The sequence below is a fragment of the Sporothrix brasiliensis genome (genome assembly GCF_000820605.1).
Source record: "Sporothrix brasiliensis 5110 chromosome Unknown Cont19, whole genome shotgun sequence".
In the NCBI taxonomy this organism is placed as follows: domain Eukaryota; kingdom Fungi; phylum Ascomycota; class Sordariomycetes; order Ophiostomatales; family Ophiostomataceae; genus Sporothrix; species Sporothrix brasiliensis.
Genome location: NW_024467138.1, coordinates 1,699,757 through 1,716,981, shown reverse-complemented (window position 1 = coordinate 1,716,981; position 17,225 = coordinate 1,699,757). Strand labels below are relative to the sequence as shown.

Sequence of the window (17,225 nt, the reverse complement as noted above, 5' to 3'; positions counted from 1 at the left end):
CCTTTTGTCCTGGGGAAAGTTTGATGGCAGCAAAGGCACTGGGACTGTCGCGCCGGTGGTGGGTGACGCCTTTGGATCTTGGAGTTGAGTCAGATCCGCCGGGTCAGACCACCGTTGTCAGTCGATGGGGATCCTCTCGTGACGTCGACTGGGACACTGGCCGTGCCTTGCTTTTCTTCTGTTTGCAAACTGCCTCTCGAGTGCCTCTCGTGTTTTCCGCCCATTTCATCCCTTGAACCTTTTTTGGGGGTTGTCGTTGTAGGGCGTGGCAGCCTCTTTCTTTTTCGTCAGTGTGGGGCCTGTGGACAAACAGACCCGAAGCTAGCGCGGCTGTTTTGCACGGCTTGAGAGATATCTGGGCAACGTCGATTGTTTCGGGGGGGCGGAGATGCTGTGAGGTTTGTCGCAGGGGTCGTGATAATTCTTGCAAGTAACGCAGTAAGAAGTCCTTTGGATGACAATGTGGTGGTTGTGTTTTTTGATGCTAAGTTGTAGCCGGTCCCCTCTTTCTTGGGGAAGTCATCCGAGGCTGGCTTCCTGCCCGTCCTTTGTTCTTGCAACAACCCTTTTTTGGCAAGCGCGCCCTTTGCTGCTACCTTGTGAAAAGAGAAGATATTACGTGATAATAAAAGACAGCCGTACGAGTATTCTGTACACAGGCACACTGGTGGCACCTTCCGTGATCGATGCCCAGCGACATACGCACAGTATTGATTGAGATGGCAAACGCTCCTTCCTTGCGCGGCTGTGCTGAGTCTGGTCGCACGCTGGATATGGCAGCGAGGCAGGTGCGACAGGGGCCCCTGGTCTGGGTCCGTCGTCCGTTGTTAGTGTCTTGCGAGTCTTGGTACTGATAAGGGATGAAATGCAAACATAACAGAAAAGAAAGAAAAACGGGTCTTATCGCGTTTTGTGAGCATCAAGAAATACATAATAGGAAACCAGGAGGGTGCTCGGAGGGGCAATATGGGGAAAGAGCCAACTGCCTGGCAGCGTCACAAAAGCGTTGGAAAGAGCCCGAAACTGACGTTAATTGGGAAAGGACGGCCTCTTATTGGACGGCGCAAAGGCAAGAGCCTTGGCTGTGACTCTACTCCGTAATACCTCTGTTGCTCTCGACCTCCGCGTTCAGATGCTCTGCAGCACCTAAACTCCGGGGTAGGCTGGGCACCGCCGACCAAATACCAAACTGTTAAGCCCGCAAGTCCGGTACGGACAGCATGGGACACACGACATTATTGCAGTGCACCGGAGGCACGACATTATGGCGAACAATTCTGCGTCCGGAAAGTTGCGGGTAGCAGCTTCCCTGGGATTGCCCCCAGGGAGGCCAGCGAAGGCAAGTGCAGCCAAAAGTGCAGACAAACTGCAGGCAGTTGCGCCCCTGCAGGCAATGGAATACCCTGATTTCCCGGCCGTGGTTGCACTCTTGTTGCGGAGCCCGTTAGTATGACACGGTCTAGCGTGGTACTTTATGCTGTGTGGAACACACGCACGAATAGATGTATCGCTGCGCTTCCAACCCAAAGGGCGGGTCAGCTCTTCGCTATGACGGCAGGCACTACCCAGGGACTATTACCACATAAAATGCTAAGGAAGGACAGCATGCGCGAGCGACGCATTCGCTCCCTGGCTCCTTCCTCCAGCAGCATGTTTATCTGTAGGCGGGACCCATTTCGACAACCAAACGATTTAACGTAAGGAAAGTGCGAGCCGCAAGGCACGCAGCGAGTCACAGCGCACGACACGCCGCGGCGCAGAAAAGGGAAGGAGGGGTCTAGTCATGCACCGTAATCGCAGCCTTCTGGATGGACCAGATTTATTGACATCATAGCGGGCCTTTTGCGCACGTGCAAGAGGGAAAGACAGTGGTGGGGAAAACGGGCGTGGATTCTCCAGGCGACAGGGGCCAATTTGTCGTGTGCACAACAAGCAAATTGCCAGCGAGAGGCAACAATACCGCTTCACGACGACAAGAACACACGAACGAGAATCCGAAAGTATGACCGGAGCAGTCCGCGACTAGATACAACCCCTGAATTTGCAGAAAAGCCACGGAAAAATACCTGCGGCTGTCGTGACAAGCGAAAGGTGAGCTGATCAGCAACGTTGACTCGAATAACGTGCACCGGTGCGCTGTACAGAACGGAGAATGAAGGTATATTCCTGGTTCGGGCCAACGCAAGTGCTCCTTCTGTCGCCCAGTTAGAGTGCCGCACTGTCGCCGGGCAGCTTGGAAGCAGAAGAGGCAAATGGGAAAACGGGGGTAGCGGTGGGACTGTGGGGTCTCCAGTCGTGAAGCAAGGCCGACACACCCTTTTTATGCAGTGGGGGACCGACTAAAAGGTAGACTGGTGGGCGAAGGAGTGGCCGTTGCGGCAATGTTTCGGGAGAGAGGCTGTTGTCGAGATGGATACGGACGCAGCGTTGCCCATTAACCCGAATGCAGACGTCAGGCTCGACAAGAAATGGAAAAAAAGAACGAAAAAAAGGTGTCGAAGACTGGTCTCGCAGCCCGTCCTGCAAATGCAAAACGCATGCAATGGCAGGGAACTGCGGTTTCTGGCGAACCACCTGGCCTGCATTTGGCTCGACACGTCAATTTTTAATTGCGCTGCCAAGTCGAGTTTATCGAGGCAAGTCGATTTGTCAGTCGGCCCCAGTTGTCAATGAAGCGTTTCTCAAGGGCATGACAAAGAAGAAAGACGAACGTCTTCCCATGCCCGAGATAAGATACGAGCCGCATCGGTTGAGACGGTGAGAAGGACGGAGCTCCGAGGCCGAGAGGGTGGGCGACAAGACGCAGAGCACTGCTGAGCCCAATGGCACTGCACATCGACCAGGAATGGCATGCACGACCACGCACGTGAGTTGACGTTGTGCAGATGGCCGAGCAATGGCCAATACTGGATGCGGCCGATTGACACCGGTTCGTGTATCTGGTCTCGTGCTTGCGTCTTGTGTGTTTACTTGTTTTTCTTTCGTTTCTCTTTTTTTTTTGGCTTGTCTAGTTTCATTTTTCGCCGCACGCTCCCAAGTGGACGCTAATTCTGTTCCTGGGGACCCCCGCGTGTACGGCTCCACGTGGGAGGAAGAGAGGAGGCGAGCGAGAGACATGCCGTGCGTGAGGGGAAAGAGGAGAAGGTCACGATGCTTCGGTTTGGCTGACCGTAGGTACCCGCCAACGGCCTGCGTCCAACATCGTGGCAGACAAGACATGCGAGATCGTGTCTGTCCCAGCCCACCCCTCGCTTCGTCTCGTCAGCTATGCCGTGCCCGTGCACTTCGTCGGCATCGTGGCTGGCTAGAGAAGGTCTCGTGCCCCCTTTTCAGACAGTTTTTCTTCGACGTCGGTATTGTCTCTTTTCTTCTGCCTGGCTGCCCCTCTTTTGTCTAAGCCGGACCTGTTCAGGCTTAATACAAAACGTCGAGCAGCCCCCAAGATCTCTCTCGATGTCGGCGTGCACTTGCTCTATTATATTTTTGGTTCAGACACGAGTCGTCAACCAGTGAAGGCATCGCCATTACGACCAGTTTAGTTGCCAGTGTGTCATTTCTCGGGTCAATGAAGATGCAGCAAAACCTGACTTGAATCCATATTACCATCTATCCAAGCTGGATACGATGGTAATCGGCGACCAACCTCAGCCAAGTGGTACTTAAGAACAACGAGCCTTGCAATTTATACAACAGTTCATACCGCCCTTTGTTTTACTTGACAAGTTTAGTGCATATCATCGGCAACCTATGACGATATCGACAAAAGAAAATGACGAACACACATTGGATATAAGAAAAGGAACTACCATACAACAAAGCAGAACGATGATCAATCCATAGGTAACGAGGCACAATTTACGAACAAAACCAAATGGATTTCTCATGAAGACCGCGGCGCCACCCTACCCGCCTACACCTCCAGATCTAGCGGCTTCACCGAGTAGGATGTCACGGGCCCGTACTTTGGGAACAGATTGTCGGCCGACATGGGTGTGTAGCTGCGCTGCTGCACGATTATGTTCAGACTTGGGACCGAGGACACGAGCACGGCGCGGCCTTCGGGCGTCTTAATGACGACACTGATGCCGCGGAGTCTGGCGAGGACATCGTCGTTGTTGTTGAAGACTGCAGGCGGCGTCCGCCGCGTGGCCTCGTGGACAAGCGTGCGACGTACCGGCGTCACCGAGTAGCTGGTGCCGGTTTGGGGCATGGACAGGATGCTGGTGCTGCCGATGCGGGTGGTGTCGCGGTGGTGGCCGGCTTTGGTTTTGCCGCCACCTTGGCCATTGAGGTGCAGCTCGATGGTGCAGGGCAACGGCAGCTGGGCGCGGTCGACGCTGACTTCGATGCTGTAGTCGTTCGTGCTGAGGGCGCGGGCATTGGGGATGACGGTGGCCGGGTGCAAAGCAGCGGCTGCAGCGGTAGTGACGGCGGCGGTGGGATCGATGGTGCTGCCCTTGTTGTCGTTCGTGGCGGCACGCACCCGGCGGATATGCGGCAGTTTCCACCACCCGAGACGACTAGCGCTCGCTGCCTCTCTCTTCGATTTCCTACTCGCCGCAACACCGCTCGCCCCCGGCCCGTACAAGTTGTTGACGGAACTGCGCACCGAGTTGGCCAGGTCGGCAGGCGCCAGCGACCAATCGTCGATTTCTGGATAGGTGTACCCAAAAACGGCCATGGCCTCGACGGATCTGCTGGTATAGAAAACCAACGGACTGCTGCTGTCGCCCGCAACAGACGGACCCATGAACGGCTTCAGTGGGCTGTTGGCTGTCACGGGCCCGCTGGGCGTGCCGTACAGGGCGTTGCCGTGCTGGCTGGTGGTGAAGACGGGGTCGTTGAAGTTAATGGCCTGCCACATGGCGTAGAGGCGGTCTACGTTGGCATGGTGCAGCATGAAGATGGGGTCGAAGCCCGACCAGTTGAGGTCGCCCATGTGGCCCGAGTGGCCGGCCACGGAGAAGCAGGCAATGTCGTTGTGCACCACGTTGTGCGGCTCCTCGAAGCTGGCGCCTGCGTTGGACATGGTCGCCATTGCCTCGAATGTCGTGCTGTGTGTAAAGACGGCATACTAGAGAACGTCAGCTGTGTTTCTCGCTTCTGTCCCCTGCTTCTTAGTCCTCGCTTCGCTCCGGATCCCACTCGCTGAACTACTCACCACTTTATCTTGCAACTGTCCGCCGTCAATCCCCATCACACTATTCGCCTGGTCCTCGTCGCTCACACCCGCCGCCGCGCCCGACACCGTCGTGCACCGCTTCGTCTCGTTAAACTGCGCCAGCGACCCGCCGAAGCCGCCGCCGTGGAACGGGAAATTAGGGAACTGGAAACTGACGAGGGGGTTGCGCATGGTGGCTGGACCCGCGGGGCCGTTAAAGTTGACGGTCGGGCCCACCACGGCGGGCGGCAGGCTGGCGTCCTGGGCCCAGTCCCAGTAGGGGATGCGGAACGTCTGGGCGGCGGCCGTGTAGGCGTCGACGGTCTCGACTGGGTACTGCTTGGCGGCCTTGAGGACATGGCGGGCGAGGATCTGTTCAAAAAGGGCGAGGTAGGGGCGGTGCCAGCTAATGAAGGTTGTTTGCTGTGCACGTCAGTGGCCCTGGCTGCAATGAACGACGAGGACGAATGGGGAGAGATACAACATACGCCATGGGGACAATATCCCGAGTTGGCACCACCGGTGGTCTGGTTGACGCCGTTCCATGGCAGGAATGGGAGTCCGTGGATGCCTGCTATCTGGTAGTACGACTCGATCTCGGTCATGTCGTCCCGCTGGAACATGTCCAACGCCTGGACGTAGAGATCCCTATCGAGTCGGTCAGCGGTCAACATTCGACGACACCGATGCCAGCGTTTCCCTCCCAACTAACCAATGTGGACCTGCTTCATTGTAGAGGTCGTTGATGTTGATGCGTGAGGGTCTCTGGCCTGTGCTGTTGTTGATGCCGTTTGAGACGCCGACGACGATGCCCGGAGGCGTGGCTGAGGACTGCGCCGTTGCCGCTGGCAGAAGCTCAGACAACAGCCAGGATGAAAGGGCCACTGCCAAGAGCGGCCGCCCGAATGACGAGATGGAGATGGACGGAAGACGCATGGTGGTGGTTGGGCCAACAAGCAAAGGGACGACACGTTACACGTTAGTTGGACATGAACGAGAGTTCCGTGGAGAGAGAGGAAAGAGGAGAGAGACGGTGATTGAAGACGGGGACAAAAAACGAGTGACTAGGTGCGGACCGGTTTGTCGTTCAAAGCTCTCCCTCCATCTGCTCATCTGGCCCAAAGACAAACTCGAGGGACACGACTGTCGACGGCGTACTTGTATATTTATATGATTTATAGGTTTTAGATGCTTTATGTGTTTTATATATGCATATTGCCCGTCTTCGCATACAAGCACTTCCGGCCATCGTTTGTCTTTCCTTTACATGTCTCCAGCCCGCTTTGTTCAGCTTCAGCGGTGGTCTAATTGCTCTTTTCATGCTTCATGTTGTAATCCCCGTCTTGCGTCACCACAAGTGGGAATACAAACTTTATTCAATATTGACTACCCTGTGGCTTCCAGGGGATTGTACAGAGTCAATACGACCGACCACACGGCAACACACCGAAAAAAAAACACCAAAGACAAACGACAGGCTCTCCAAACTCCAAAAGTGAGGCTCCTCTTCGGCTCGTTACACCCAGCCCAGGAATACGCAGGCCAGGCAACACTCTGCCATCTTGCTCAACTGAAAGCCACTGAGACCAGAAACACGGCGTCCCTGTGCTTGGAGACGGCCCGTTCCATGTGTTCCTGTGTGCTCTTTGAAGTGTCCTGCATACTTGCTGTGCTCCTGCGTCCTGCGTCCTGCGTCCATCCGCATTACGCTTTACGCACAAAACACTCGCAGCATGTGCAGATGGACTCTGCAGCTGCATACTGGTGGTTTCGGTGGTAGTAGATTGTATGGGGTTGCAGCCAGAAATGGTGTGGAATACAAAGCTAGAGCATAACAAAATGCGTATCTGCCGATATGTATGGTGGCGGAGGCGGTCGACAGTGGACTGAGCGAGAAAGAGCTCCAAAATTGTAGGAATTGGCTGGATGAAAAGACGTAACTCGACATTGACAAAGTCAACAAGCAGCTGCCGATCTCAGCAGGATGTTCTAGAAGCTCTCTAAGCTCTCGAACAATCTCGAACCTCATACTCATGGACGGATCCAGGGCGTTATTTTCCGACAACCTTTCTCTAGTCAAAATCGTCGCTCGTGGATTTTTTGTCTCCGTCTCCTCTCTGTGGTTTTGTCTCTGACCTGTCCTGGTCTGTCTCATACCTGAGTCTGTCTCGAAGGCGTATCTCTGTGACCTCAACTTACATCGCCTTGATATGGGACAGCGCATAAAAACGCCACATTGCAATGCACTACCTCTGTATATATGCTCCCCGGTGTAGGACAAATTAATCATAGAATAAAGGTACAAGGCATTGTGCAAGGAATGCGAGAGAAGCCAAGTTGCCAATGCTCTCATCCTCGAGCGTGCCTATTTAGAAGTATGTCTTCTATCCTAACCAGTTACAATTAGCTGTCATATTTAGTTTTCGTTTTGCTCCCTAATATCCATGCAAAGGTATGGTGGAAAGATGAAAAGAAGCACTCTGGAAGACACAAGCTGACTGTGTGAAAAGCAAAATGGGACTTGGAAACGGAGGGTGGGAAATGCATTGGAATACGAACCATTCCCCTATTGGGCTCGACACAAGAATTGTGCTCGATGCTTCAGCTTCTTCTGTGTCTTGCCTCTGTTGTTCTCCAACCTTTATGTTGTGAAACTGGCGTTGTACGACCGCCGTATTTGGATACGGAACGGGCGACAGCAGAAGACAGAGATACGCGCCGCATTGTTGTTGTCTGCCCCTGGTCTGGAACACGCAAGGAAAGCAGGCGTCATCCTGGAAGCCGTGTGCGTTGTTTCGTCTCTCATTATCGCCCATGTCCTTGTCATTTTCTTGGTCTTGTGCCTGGTCTTTTGTCTCTCTAGTTTGCTCCTAGAACGACCAAAATAGAAACAAGAGCCGGATTTCGAGAGCAATTGTCTCTCCCTGTTCTTTTGTACACCACTGATTGTCCTTCTCCGTGAGGCTGAACATTGGCGGCAGTTTTTTCCAGGCCATTCGAGGGCCATCGTCAGAGAGATTGGAAGCAGCAACACAAAACGTCGTTTGCAGGACGCCACAGACGCGGTGGACACCGACAACAAATTGGATGACAGTTGGCAACCTTCAAGGGACAAAACGGTACAAAAGAGGCGAACCGAGGAGACGTGGCACTCACCTGTGGCTTTCTCGTTCTCTTTCATCTGAAGTCAGTTCATGAACGTATGCGAGTGAGTGGGTTCCAAGAAAAGTGCAAGAGGGTGAGAAGGCAAGCCCAGAGGCCCTTTGAAATCCATTCAGTGGCCTGGCAAATGTATTGAACGGAGTGCCCGCCTTGTCTTGCTTTGGATCTTTCCGAGCTGCTCTGTTCCCGCCTTGTCTCGGTGACCATGTTCGGTCGGGACCATATTAAGGTTGTAATCGAACGAGAAAACAAGATTGAGGAAAAGAGACAAAAAGAGGACACACCCGATGAAGAGTCCAGCATAGAGATCCGATTCGTACTCGACGGTTGTGCGACTGTTGTGGGACGTGGCACAGAAGCAAGTCGAGGGAGGTGCAGAATGCACTGAAAGGGGAGACTCTCAAAGGAAAGATAATGGCCTTTTAAATGGACGGCTATTATGGCAATGATAATCGAGCAACTTTCAGGGCAGCAATCGGTTTAAGGGGGACAATAAAAGTTCTTGTTTCAAAGAGGATGGCAAGCAGGTCGTATCCAAAATTGTACAAAATAATATTAGGAATGTAAAAAGTAAGTATCATGGTATGATGCCAGAACAAAACGTCATAAGAGCCAGGACGGCTCTTGTATCCTGATAACTCCTTCGTGTACCAAAACCAAACTGTATAAGTCGCGTCTATCGTGTTGTCGTTTCAATCCCATCAATTTTCGGTCGCAGCAGTGAAAGCTCCTTTGCATATCTTCAATCATCATATCATTCACCTTTTCAAGCTTTTTTGTCGCCCCATAGCGTCCGCTCTACAGAGACTTCTCTAGCAGCACCAGGTCCCGGAAGCCCTCTTTCCACTGCTTGGACTGGTCTGCTGTGGGCTTCGGCAGTGGGCTACGCGCATAGCCGCCGTACCCGCTCCATGCCTCGAGACCGGCCTTGACACCGACAACACCGCCCTGGATTGCCGTCCAGTCGCCCTGCGACAGAGTCTCTTGCATGGCCTGAGCCTCGGCCAGACGGCCCTTGTTGAACAGTTCGATGGTCTTGACGCAGGCCTTGGGCGCAATGTTTGCCAGGCCGGCCAGGATGCCGTGGCCACCAGCAACCAGTGTCTGGACGGTGAAGTCGGCCGAGCCGCCAAGAACAAGGAACTCGGGAGCGTCATCGCTCCCGGAACCCTCCTTCTTAGGGAACATCTTCCGCGTCGCCGCGGCCACTCGGTTCAGCTTGCCCGTGTTGCCGCACGTCAGCTTGACGCCCACGATGTTGGGGTGCGCGGCGAGTTTCACAATAATGTCGGAAGACAGATCCATGCCATTGACGGCACCGGGGAAGTTGTAAATCAGCAAGGGGATCGGCGACGCGTCCGCAACGGCGCAGAAGTAGTCCAGAATGGTCTGTGACGATGGTGCAAAGAGCGGGGCGTAGTAGGATGGTGGCAGCACCAGGGCGAAGTCGCCGCCTGAGGCCCAGGCATCCCGGCACAGCTCAATGGTCTCTCGCGTGCTCTGCGTACCGCAACCCACAATGATGGGCATGTGTGCAAATCCAGCCGAGTCAAGCGCCACACGGGTAGTCTTCGTGACGAGGCGGCGCTCCGCGTGGGTTAAGTGCACGGCCTCGCCATTGGAACCCTGGGTGGCCAGGCCCATGACACCAGTCCGTGCAAGACGCACAGCGTGCTGTGCGATGGTGTCCGTGTCAACATTCTCGGTGACTGGGTCGAAGAAGCACATAGTGGGGACGTAGACGCCCGGCAACAAGCGGCGCTTGCTGTTGTGAAAGTTGTCAACAACAACGTCGCCGTCATCGAGAGACGATCGGCTGTCAAAGGAGCTGCTGAGTGGCGACGAGTTGGTAGCAGTTGAGTCCACGAAGCCACTTAGCCGCAGGCCAGATGATGCTACCGCAGCCGGGATCCGTGGACCGAAGCGAGTAAAGCCAGCTGTGTAACTGCCAGCTGGCGAGGGAGCATCGTTGTGAGGTGACATGATGCTTGCGTGTGAATATGGAAGAGAGATGGTAACGAGATGAGGGGGATGAGAGGAGGAGGAAAAAGGAGAACGGAGAGCTTTGTTCTTGGAAAATTGATGTGTATCTCGAATGCACTCGGGGGAGATAGAAAAGTGAAAGTGGACGACGAGTGTTTCAAAGAGAGAGTGATGGGGGATGTGTTCAAGATAAATACTTGGACTACTCGTGCAAGTGACGAGAGAGGAAGTAGAAGGTAGCGCAGTTTAAATTGAGTAGACAAAGAAAGACATAAATATAAATAAAATAGCAACGAGGGAAGAAGAGACGTGTGGCCCAGCCGAAGGGGGGGGGGGGGGTGTGTATGGAACAAGAGTACGAAACTAGCAACTGACGCTTGTCGATAACTGGTGCTTGTAAGGAGAGAGGAAGTGGAAAGAAGAAAAGTGGGCAGAAAAAGACGATGGAGAAATCCAAACGAAAGGCGCAGTAGCGCAGTAGCGCAGTAGGACCATGAAAAAAGAGAAGAAAAAAAACATATTAGAGTCCGACATAAAAACAAATCAAGATTTGCAAAAAGGGATCCCAAATCATGGCCAGGCCTCGAAGAACTGGTCGTGGCACTGGCGCACCTCTCTCCCAGCCCTGTGGATCCGCCGCCCGGGTTTGGGACAGGATGGATGATGAATCGGCAAACCACGCGGACAGTCTTGCAATATTTTCTTCCTGCCCTGTGTCTTTTCGGTGATTATATTCATGTCGAGGTTTTTGACTCGTCAGTGTCTCCGATTAAGGGTCAGAGCTTGGCCTAAAACAGACAAGCTGGTGAAGCAACGTTGGATAAGAAGGAGGGCGGTGATCAAGATGAAGCCAGGGGTACCGTTGGTCAAATGGGGTGTAGATGGGGGTGGCAGAGGGGAGTTGAAAGGAGAGGCAGCAATAGCGGACAACGAGGGACAGCTGTGGGACGCGATGCTTGGAAGAGAGGACAAGCGGTGACGAGGGCGATGCTGTGGCTCTTGTTACTGGTCACCTTGTCGTCTGCTCGTTGGTCTTTCGCCTTCGTTTTCGTCCTGTTTTCTTCCGGGTTGTCCTCGGGTTGTTTTGCACGTATGACGACATGACAGGCCAGATTATCGAGTGAGTGTGCGTGAAGGCGCTGAAAACAAACACACAAGAATGCAAAGCCGGTGTAAGAGTGTGTCAGGAGGACAAAATTTTGGGGCTTTGCGAAGGAGGTTGGACTAGGTGGAATGAGTGGGTGTGTTGTTTCGAGGAAGTGTTCATTCGGCACCGGGCAAGGCGATGAGCAGAAGAAGTAGCTGGCGGCGGAGTGCAGTCCAGAGCTCGTATTGGTCTAGCTGGCTGAGAGCAGGACAGGACAGCCTCCTGTTGCGTCTGTCTCATTGAAGCGGAACCGTCCAAGAGGTCCTCTGGAGAGTGGATATTGGAGGCGACAGGGGCGAGGCCCAGGACAGAATTAATGTGGTTCTGTGTGGGGGTTAGCGTGGCCATATGATGCGAAGACGACAATACCGGGGCAATGCGAGGCGACGGGGCGTGCGAGAACCCAGATGCTGTGGAATTGAATTGAAGCGAAAATGGTCAGAAAAGGAGGCGGAAAAGTAAAAGGAACATCGGATCGACGGAGGAGGGGAAATGGAGGAAGGGGAGGAAAGGGAGGAAAATACGGGTTTGTTTTCGGAATTGACCATCGGAAGAAAACTTCAGGAGCAATGAACAACAAGATGCAGGAGCGAAGGGTCACGAAAGATGATAGTGGCAGTTGCAGATGACGCACGAAATAAGTGTTGCGTTTTTGTTTTGGCAGAATTGGGAAGGAACCAACATTGGTCATGTTCATGTTACCAACGCTAGCCCAGGAGGGGAAATAAATTCGACTTGTTCTGTTCGCTCTTTCCTCCTTGTTGGACCTGTTGTTTCTGGCTCTTTCCTTGGACACAATAAGCCATGAGAATGGGAAAGACCAGCCCTGGAAGGGAACGGATCAGAGCAAGGCAAGTACGAAATACTTTACGGCTTGGGGAACGATCACAAAAAAACGCGAAAGAAATGAAGGGGGAAAAAAGAAGAAGAAAAGAAACAAAAATAGGAAAGGAAAAAGAAGGAAAGGCCTGCAGGATCGTGTGTTTGCCTGCCCGACGCCGCCGAGACGCGTGTGCCAAGCCCATCAGGGCATGGCCATGTGACGAAATTGGCAGGAACGAGGCCGCCAACAGAAAGAAGAGGGCTCCGAAAAAGTAGAAAGGAAAGTGCTACGTTTATCAAAATGGGAAAGAACCACTTATGTCGTGAAACAAACGGGCACAGTTGGGTCTGTTTTTCTACGCAATGTGCAGTTCGCAGTTCTCTTCTAGGAGCATAAATGTTGCCGTCCGTTGTCTTTGTTCTTTTCTCTTGCACACAACCCGGTGGTCGGTTGAGGAAAACGCGACCAGGGTTATGCGCAAATGTGTACGACGTATGCGGCAGACGCGGCCACAGTTGACGGATAAGGAGAAGAAGGCAGAAACAAGATGATCATCCGAAGGCTGCCATTCTCATTACTCGCAGACCCATGAACAACGTTGGGGACAGGGACTGGATGCCGGCATTTGAACCAGGGTCAAGATAGACAGGACGCTGGTGGCTTCTAGAGTACTTGTATGTTGTACTCTGTTGTATCACTAGAAGAATTGCCTTCCCTTTTCTCCCATCCCATAATCGTGCTATTCTTATCGACGCTTCTGGTTTGTCGTATCAAGTCGTCAACAATGCAAGCTTCAGTTTCATTCTACAAGCCTTGTCATGTATATATACTTGAAATTCGCTTCAGTATGGGGCGTGTAAGCACAACGTGGCACTTTCGTTCCGCAAGGCCCAACCTTGTCCGATCAGGAAGAAGCATTTTTGACATAAAAGCATGGACCGGGCGTCATTTTGTTAGTCTGTCACGGCCCCCTGTACACCGCTTCTTACAGGAGACACAGTGATACATCGGAGTAGGAAAAAGAAAGCATACTTAAAGAAGCAGAAAAAAACACAAATATGAGGTCTGCATTCGGGCACTCGTGCAAATACTTGTCTGGAAAAAGAAAAGATAATCATAGAAGCAGTGAGCGAGTAAGATACGTTGTACGATGTATTATTGAACCGGTCAAAGCCACATCGAGTTTGATATTAACATGGCCTTGTTTTTATTTTCTACTTTATTTATTACTATTTCCTTCGTCTTAACGTACACCACCGCTACGTATCGGACTAAGCTTCTTCATGAGAACGTTTGAAGAGCAGACCGGAGAAGATTCAGACACATCGTTAAGTGGCCTGGGCCGCTTTCTTTTGTCGGATACGTCCTAATGTGCTCCGCACAATGGCGAGGCGTTCCGCTTACTCTGGTAATGAGAGGCCCGGTGACCACTTTTGGTTATTTACTTGCCCACATACGCTTTCCGACTGTGGAGTCAAATTGTGTTTGGAAACAGTTATGAATATCATGGACTCGCGGAACTCGCCCTGTACCTTTTCCGTCCACTTTCACCCCTTTTCTTACCTTTGTTTTCTTGTGCCTCTCAACAGCGAGTCCGATCGCCAAAATGTCCCATTAAGCCCCATGAAGTAAACGCCCCTCGGAAACAGACCCAAGAGGGCTCCGCAAACGGAAAATGAGAGACCATCAGATGGGTACTTGTTTGTGCTTGCTACTCTAACCCGGTGTATCTCCGGAGACAGATGGACTGCTCTGTTTACACACACACACACACACACACATATATATATATATATATATATATATAATACAAAGAAAAAAAAAATCCAGCCATGACGAACCTTTGTTCGCTGTCTTCGAAGCTTGCGAGGGTGGAATGTATAGAGTGCAGTAGGGCAAAAGGCTAAAGTAGCAAAACTACCCACTGCAGTAACTTTTTTTAAGACGAGTCGGAGTTTGCCGTGAAGGACAACGAAAACAGAAGAAGACAACAGTCGTACAACTTACTCTGGAACAATCGTGTCAGTGGTGGAAAAAAGAAAATGCAAGAAAACATGTCACAAACAAGGAGGCAAAGCCCCAGTCTGCGTCGGTACTTTGATCTAAGCCCTTTTTTTTATGTCTTATTTTTTTTTTTAAAAAAAAATCGTTTCTTATTTTCAGGCATCCCAGTCCCAAGGTCATGGTCCTGGATTTGCCACACACCGTCCCCCTTTCTTGCTTGGGAGGTTTCCCTAAATATTTTCTCTGGTTCTTTTCTGGGTGCGATGGCCGTGCCCAGCTTTCCTGTAAAATTGCAGTGGGCTTAAATCAGAAAACGAAACTTCAGACCAGACGTTGTATCACCGTTACAATGCCTGACGTGCCTCTCATCTTGTCCAGAAAGGGTGTAGTGAGCACAGACACCAGACTTTTCTTTTGAGCTATGCGGGGGTCAGCTTCTCTGCTTTCTAAACTGACAGGGGCATCGGGGAAAGTTGGGATTGGCGGAGGTAATGTGGCAGACCGCCAGGGCATTACTTTGCAAGATTTCCTTTTAAATATCAGCTCGCTCATAGGTTCAGTAACTTAGGGTCCACGACAGATAGTGTACGTTTGCTTTTATGGAGAAGCAGAATTTATGTGGATTGTCGAGCGCGTGACAGTATCTGTACAGCCAGTAGACATGCTTGCACGGGGCATTTCGAGACGAACAAAAAAAAAAAAAAAAAAAAAAAAAATACAACGAACGGGTAAAATAGGGAAAGGAAAAAGCGATGTTCTACAACATTGCGAATGTCTTCGTCCTCTCCTTCGGTCAATGCAACAGAAGATACCAAGTATTCAAAGCTCGAACCACAAGAGGCGGAAACACAGGCTGCCTTTGATTATTGTTCCCTGTCTCCCTGTCTCATCCCTGTCATCTCCAAGCTCTCCAATGGGCCTAACCCCCACACTATTTTGGCACTGTTTGCCTCCCAGCCGGGAGCTTTTCGTGTTTTTTTTTTGTTCCAAATGTGACAGGGATCCGATAGGATGGGGAAGATGACCACTGTCTCGTGTGCCTGAGCCTCCACTGGCCTCGAAGCGAGCCCATCTGCACCCGAAACCCCTCTTTCGACGAATTTGACTCTCAACGATATGATTTCCCCTTTTGACGTTTGCACTTTTTTTTTTAGATAGACTTCCCCTTCTTGTCATATGGTAGGCAGATGTCGGCTACAGTTACGCGAACGGGCCGAGATTGGAAATAGTGAACAGAAAAAACCACAGCAAGATGTAAATGGTGGAGAGTGACAGCGTTGTTCTGCTCCAGCTTTTTTTGCTTTGCACACATCTCACTCCACATGTATCCCCATCCACTTTATGTTTCACGCGTGATTCCTTGCAGTATCCATCCATTGTCTGACTGTTTGATTTTGACTCTTTTTTTGTCGACACTCTTCGTGTGTGCCCAACTGTTACGACGCAAGTCGCGGCTATCCGATATTGGGTTACAACGGCCATCGAACACGACTCTGGCCGCCAACGACCAAGAGTCATGGAGAGGACAAAGAAGACAAGCAGACCAGGACTCCATTCACGCCTGGACCAGTCAACGATGTACATATGTCGATGCATCGATGTATGGGGAATGTTGTAATATTAGGCTCGCTCCTGCACGTCTCCGATCGACTTCGTATTAGGCCGAGTTTTGTTGTCTGACTTCCTTTGACATTTCCTGGCGGCTGTTTTTACTTCGTTCGTGGTGATACTACCCCCGACTTTTCTGACTTTCCTGTATATCCTCGTTATGCTTCCTCCGGCTAAAGCTGGCCAGCTGCAGCTGAATTCGACAAACCTTTCTCCAAGCCACCATGATGCCCGAGATCGACGCTGTCGACTTCCGTTTCCATCCGTCATCATGAATTCGGCCCTCCTTTCTTGTGATCCTGCATCCTGCAAGCTTTGAAGGACTCGCTCTCAAAATAGGTATTGACTGCGGCTGCAATCTATCAAACGTGAAGGAGACGCTCTCGACATTAGTCTCTTGGTATTGTCGGAAGCGTGTCTGACCAAGGCAGGACGCAACAACGTTGTGCATTAGACGCGTTATCATATGTCACGACAAGCGTCTCGCACAACCCCTCTTTCTTTACCGGGTGCTGCCCCAGATTTTCGTTTCCCCACGTCCGGGAAATGAAGAAGGTTGACTGATGTCCTTTTTCCCTTTCCATTTCCCGCCCCTCCACCATTGCATTTTTTACATTAACCACCCACGTATGTAGTAGATTTGTTACTTCCGCTCGAAAGACGCCGTTCAAGAGAGCTGATGGATTTGATGGATTATGGAAGATGGGCGAGGAAGGAGGATGCGTCAGACTAACTAAGAGCAATCAATGGGTTCAAAGTTTGCGAATCTCGTGATGCTTATAACGTCCTTTTATTACTACTGCGCCGCAGGTCCGCTTCAAATGGGGACACGAGAACGCTTTGAAAAAAAAAGGTCACGGATTCCAGACTTCGCCAGATGGAAATAGTAACGGGTTTGCGCAGTCCAGGTCCATCCTAAAAAGTGTTCTCATCCAGGCCTCCTGACAAGGACCATACTCAATATACCCACATCCGGTGACACGATCGGATATCGACCGACCCAAGAAAACACCCTGTCTCTGTATGCTTCCCGGCTGGCCTGGTCTCGGAGAAACCGCACACAAAGACAATAAACTGTTAACAGCTTCTCCCGATTATACCGGCGAGAGTGGTGCCATGGCCACCTGTTCCTTATACCTGTCCCAGTTGCGTCCAGCGTGGTGCACTTCGAAAGGCACCATGTATCCGTAATCGCGCAGCCGCCTCTTCGCTACCTCCCATCCCTCATATTTTGCCTACTTCGTCCCTTCCATTCCCTCTTGTGGACACCACTTGGGTTGGCATCCCCCTCATGCACGCAAGTGCACGCTTGTCCTGCACCCCGCAATCTGGACCTG

The 17,225-nt window shown here is 51.8% G+C and overlaps 2 protein-coding genes across 2 annotated transcripts; both read right to left on the bottom strand.

Annotated features, from left to right (window-relative positions):
• Nucleotides 1–3,910: 3,910 nt before the first annotated feature.
• SPBR_00297 (tyrosinase precursor) lies at nucleotides 3,911–6,097 on the bottom strand (the record flags this gene model as incomplete). The annotated part of the gene is made up of 4 exons (XM_040758616.1): nucleotides 3,911–5,074; nucleotides 5,162–5,584; nucleotides 5,650–5,809; nucleotides 5,874–6,097. 4 exons carry the CDS (start codon nucleotides 6,095–6,097, stop codon nucleotides 3,911–3,913), a joined length of 1,971 nt encoding a protein of 656 aa, XP_040618281.1.
• A 3,024-nt stretch (nucleotides 6,098–9,121) lies between these two features.
• On the bottom strand, nucleotides 9,122–10,306 carry SPBR_00730 (uncharacterized protein; the record flags this gene model as incomplete). Its single annotated transcript, XM_040759049.1, has 1 exon — nucleotides 9,122–10,306. One exon carries the CDS (start codon nucleotides 10,304–10,306, stop codon nucleotides 9,122–9,124), a length of 1,185 nt encoding a protein of 394 aa, XP_040618280.1.
• Nucleotides 10,307–17,225: the final 6,919 nt, after the last annotated feature.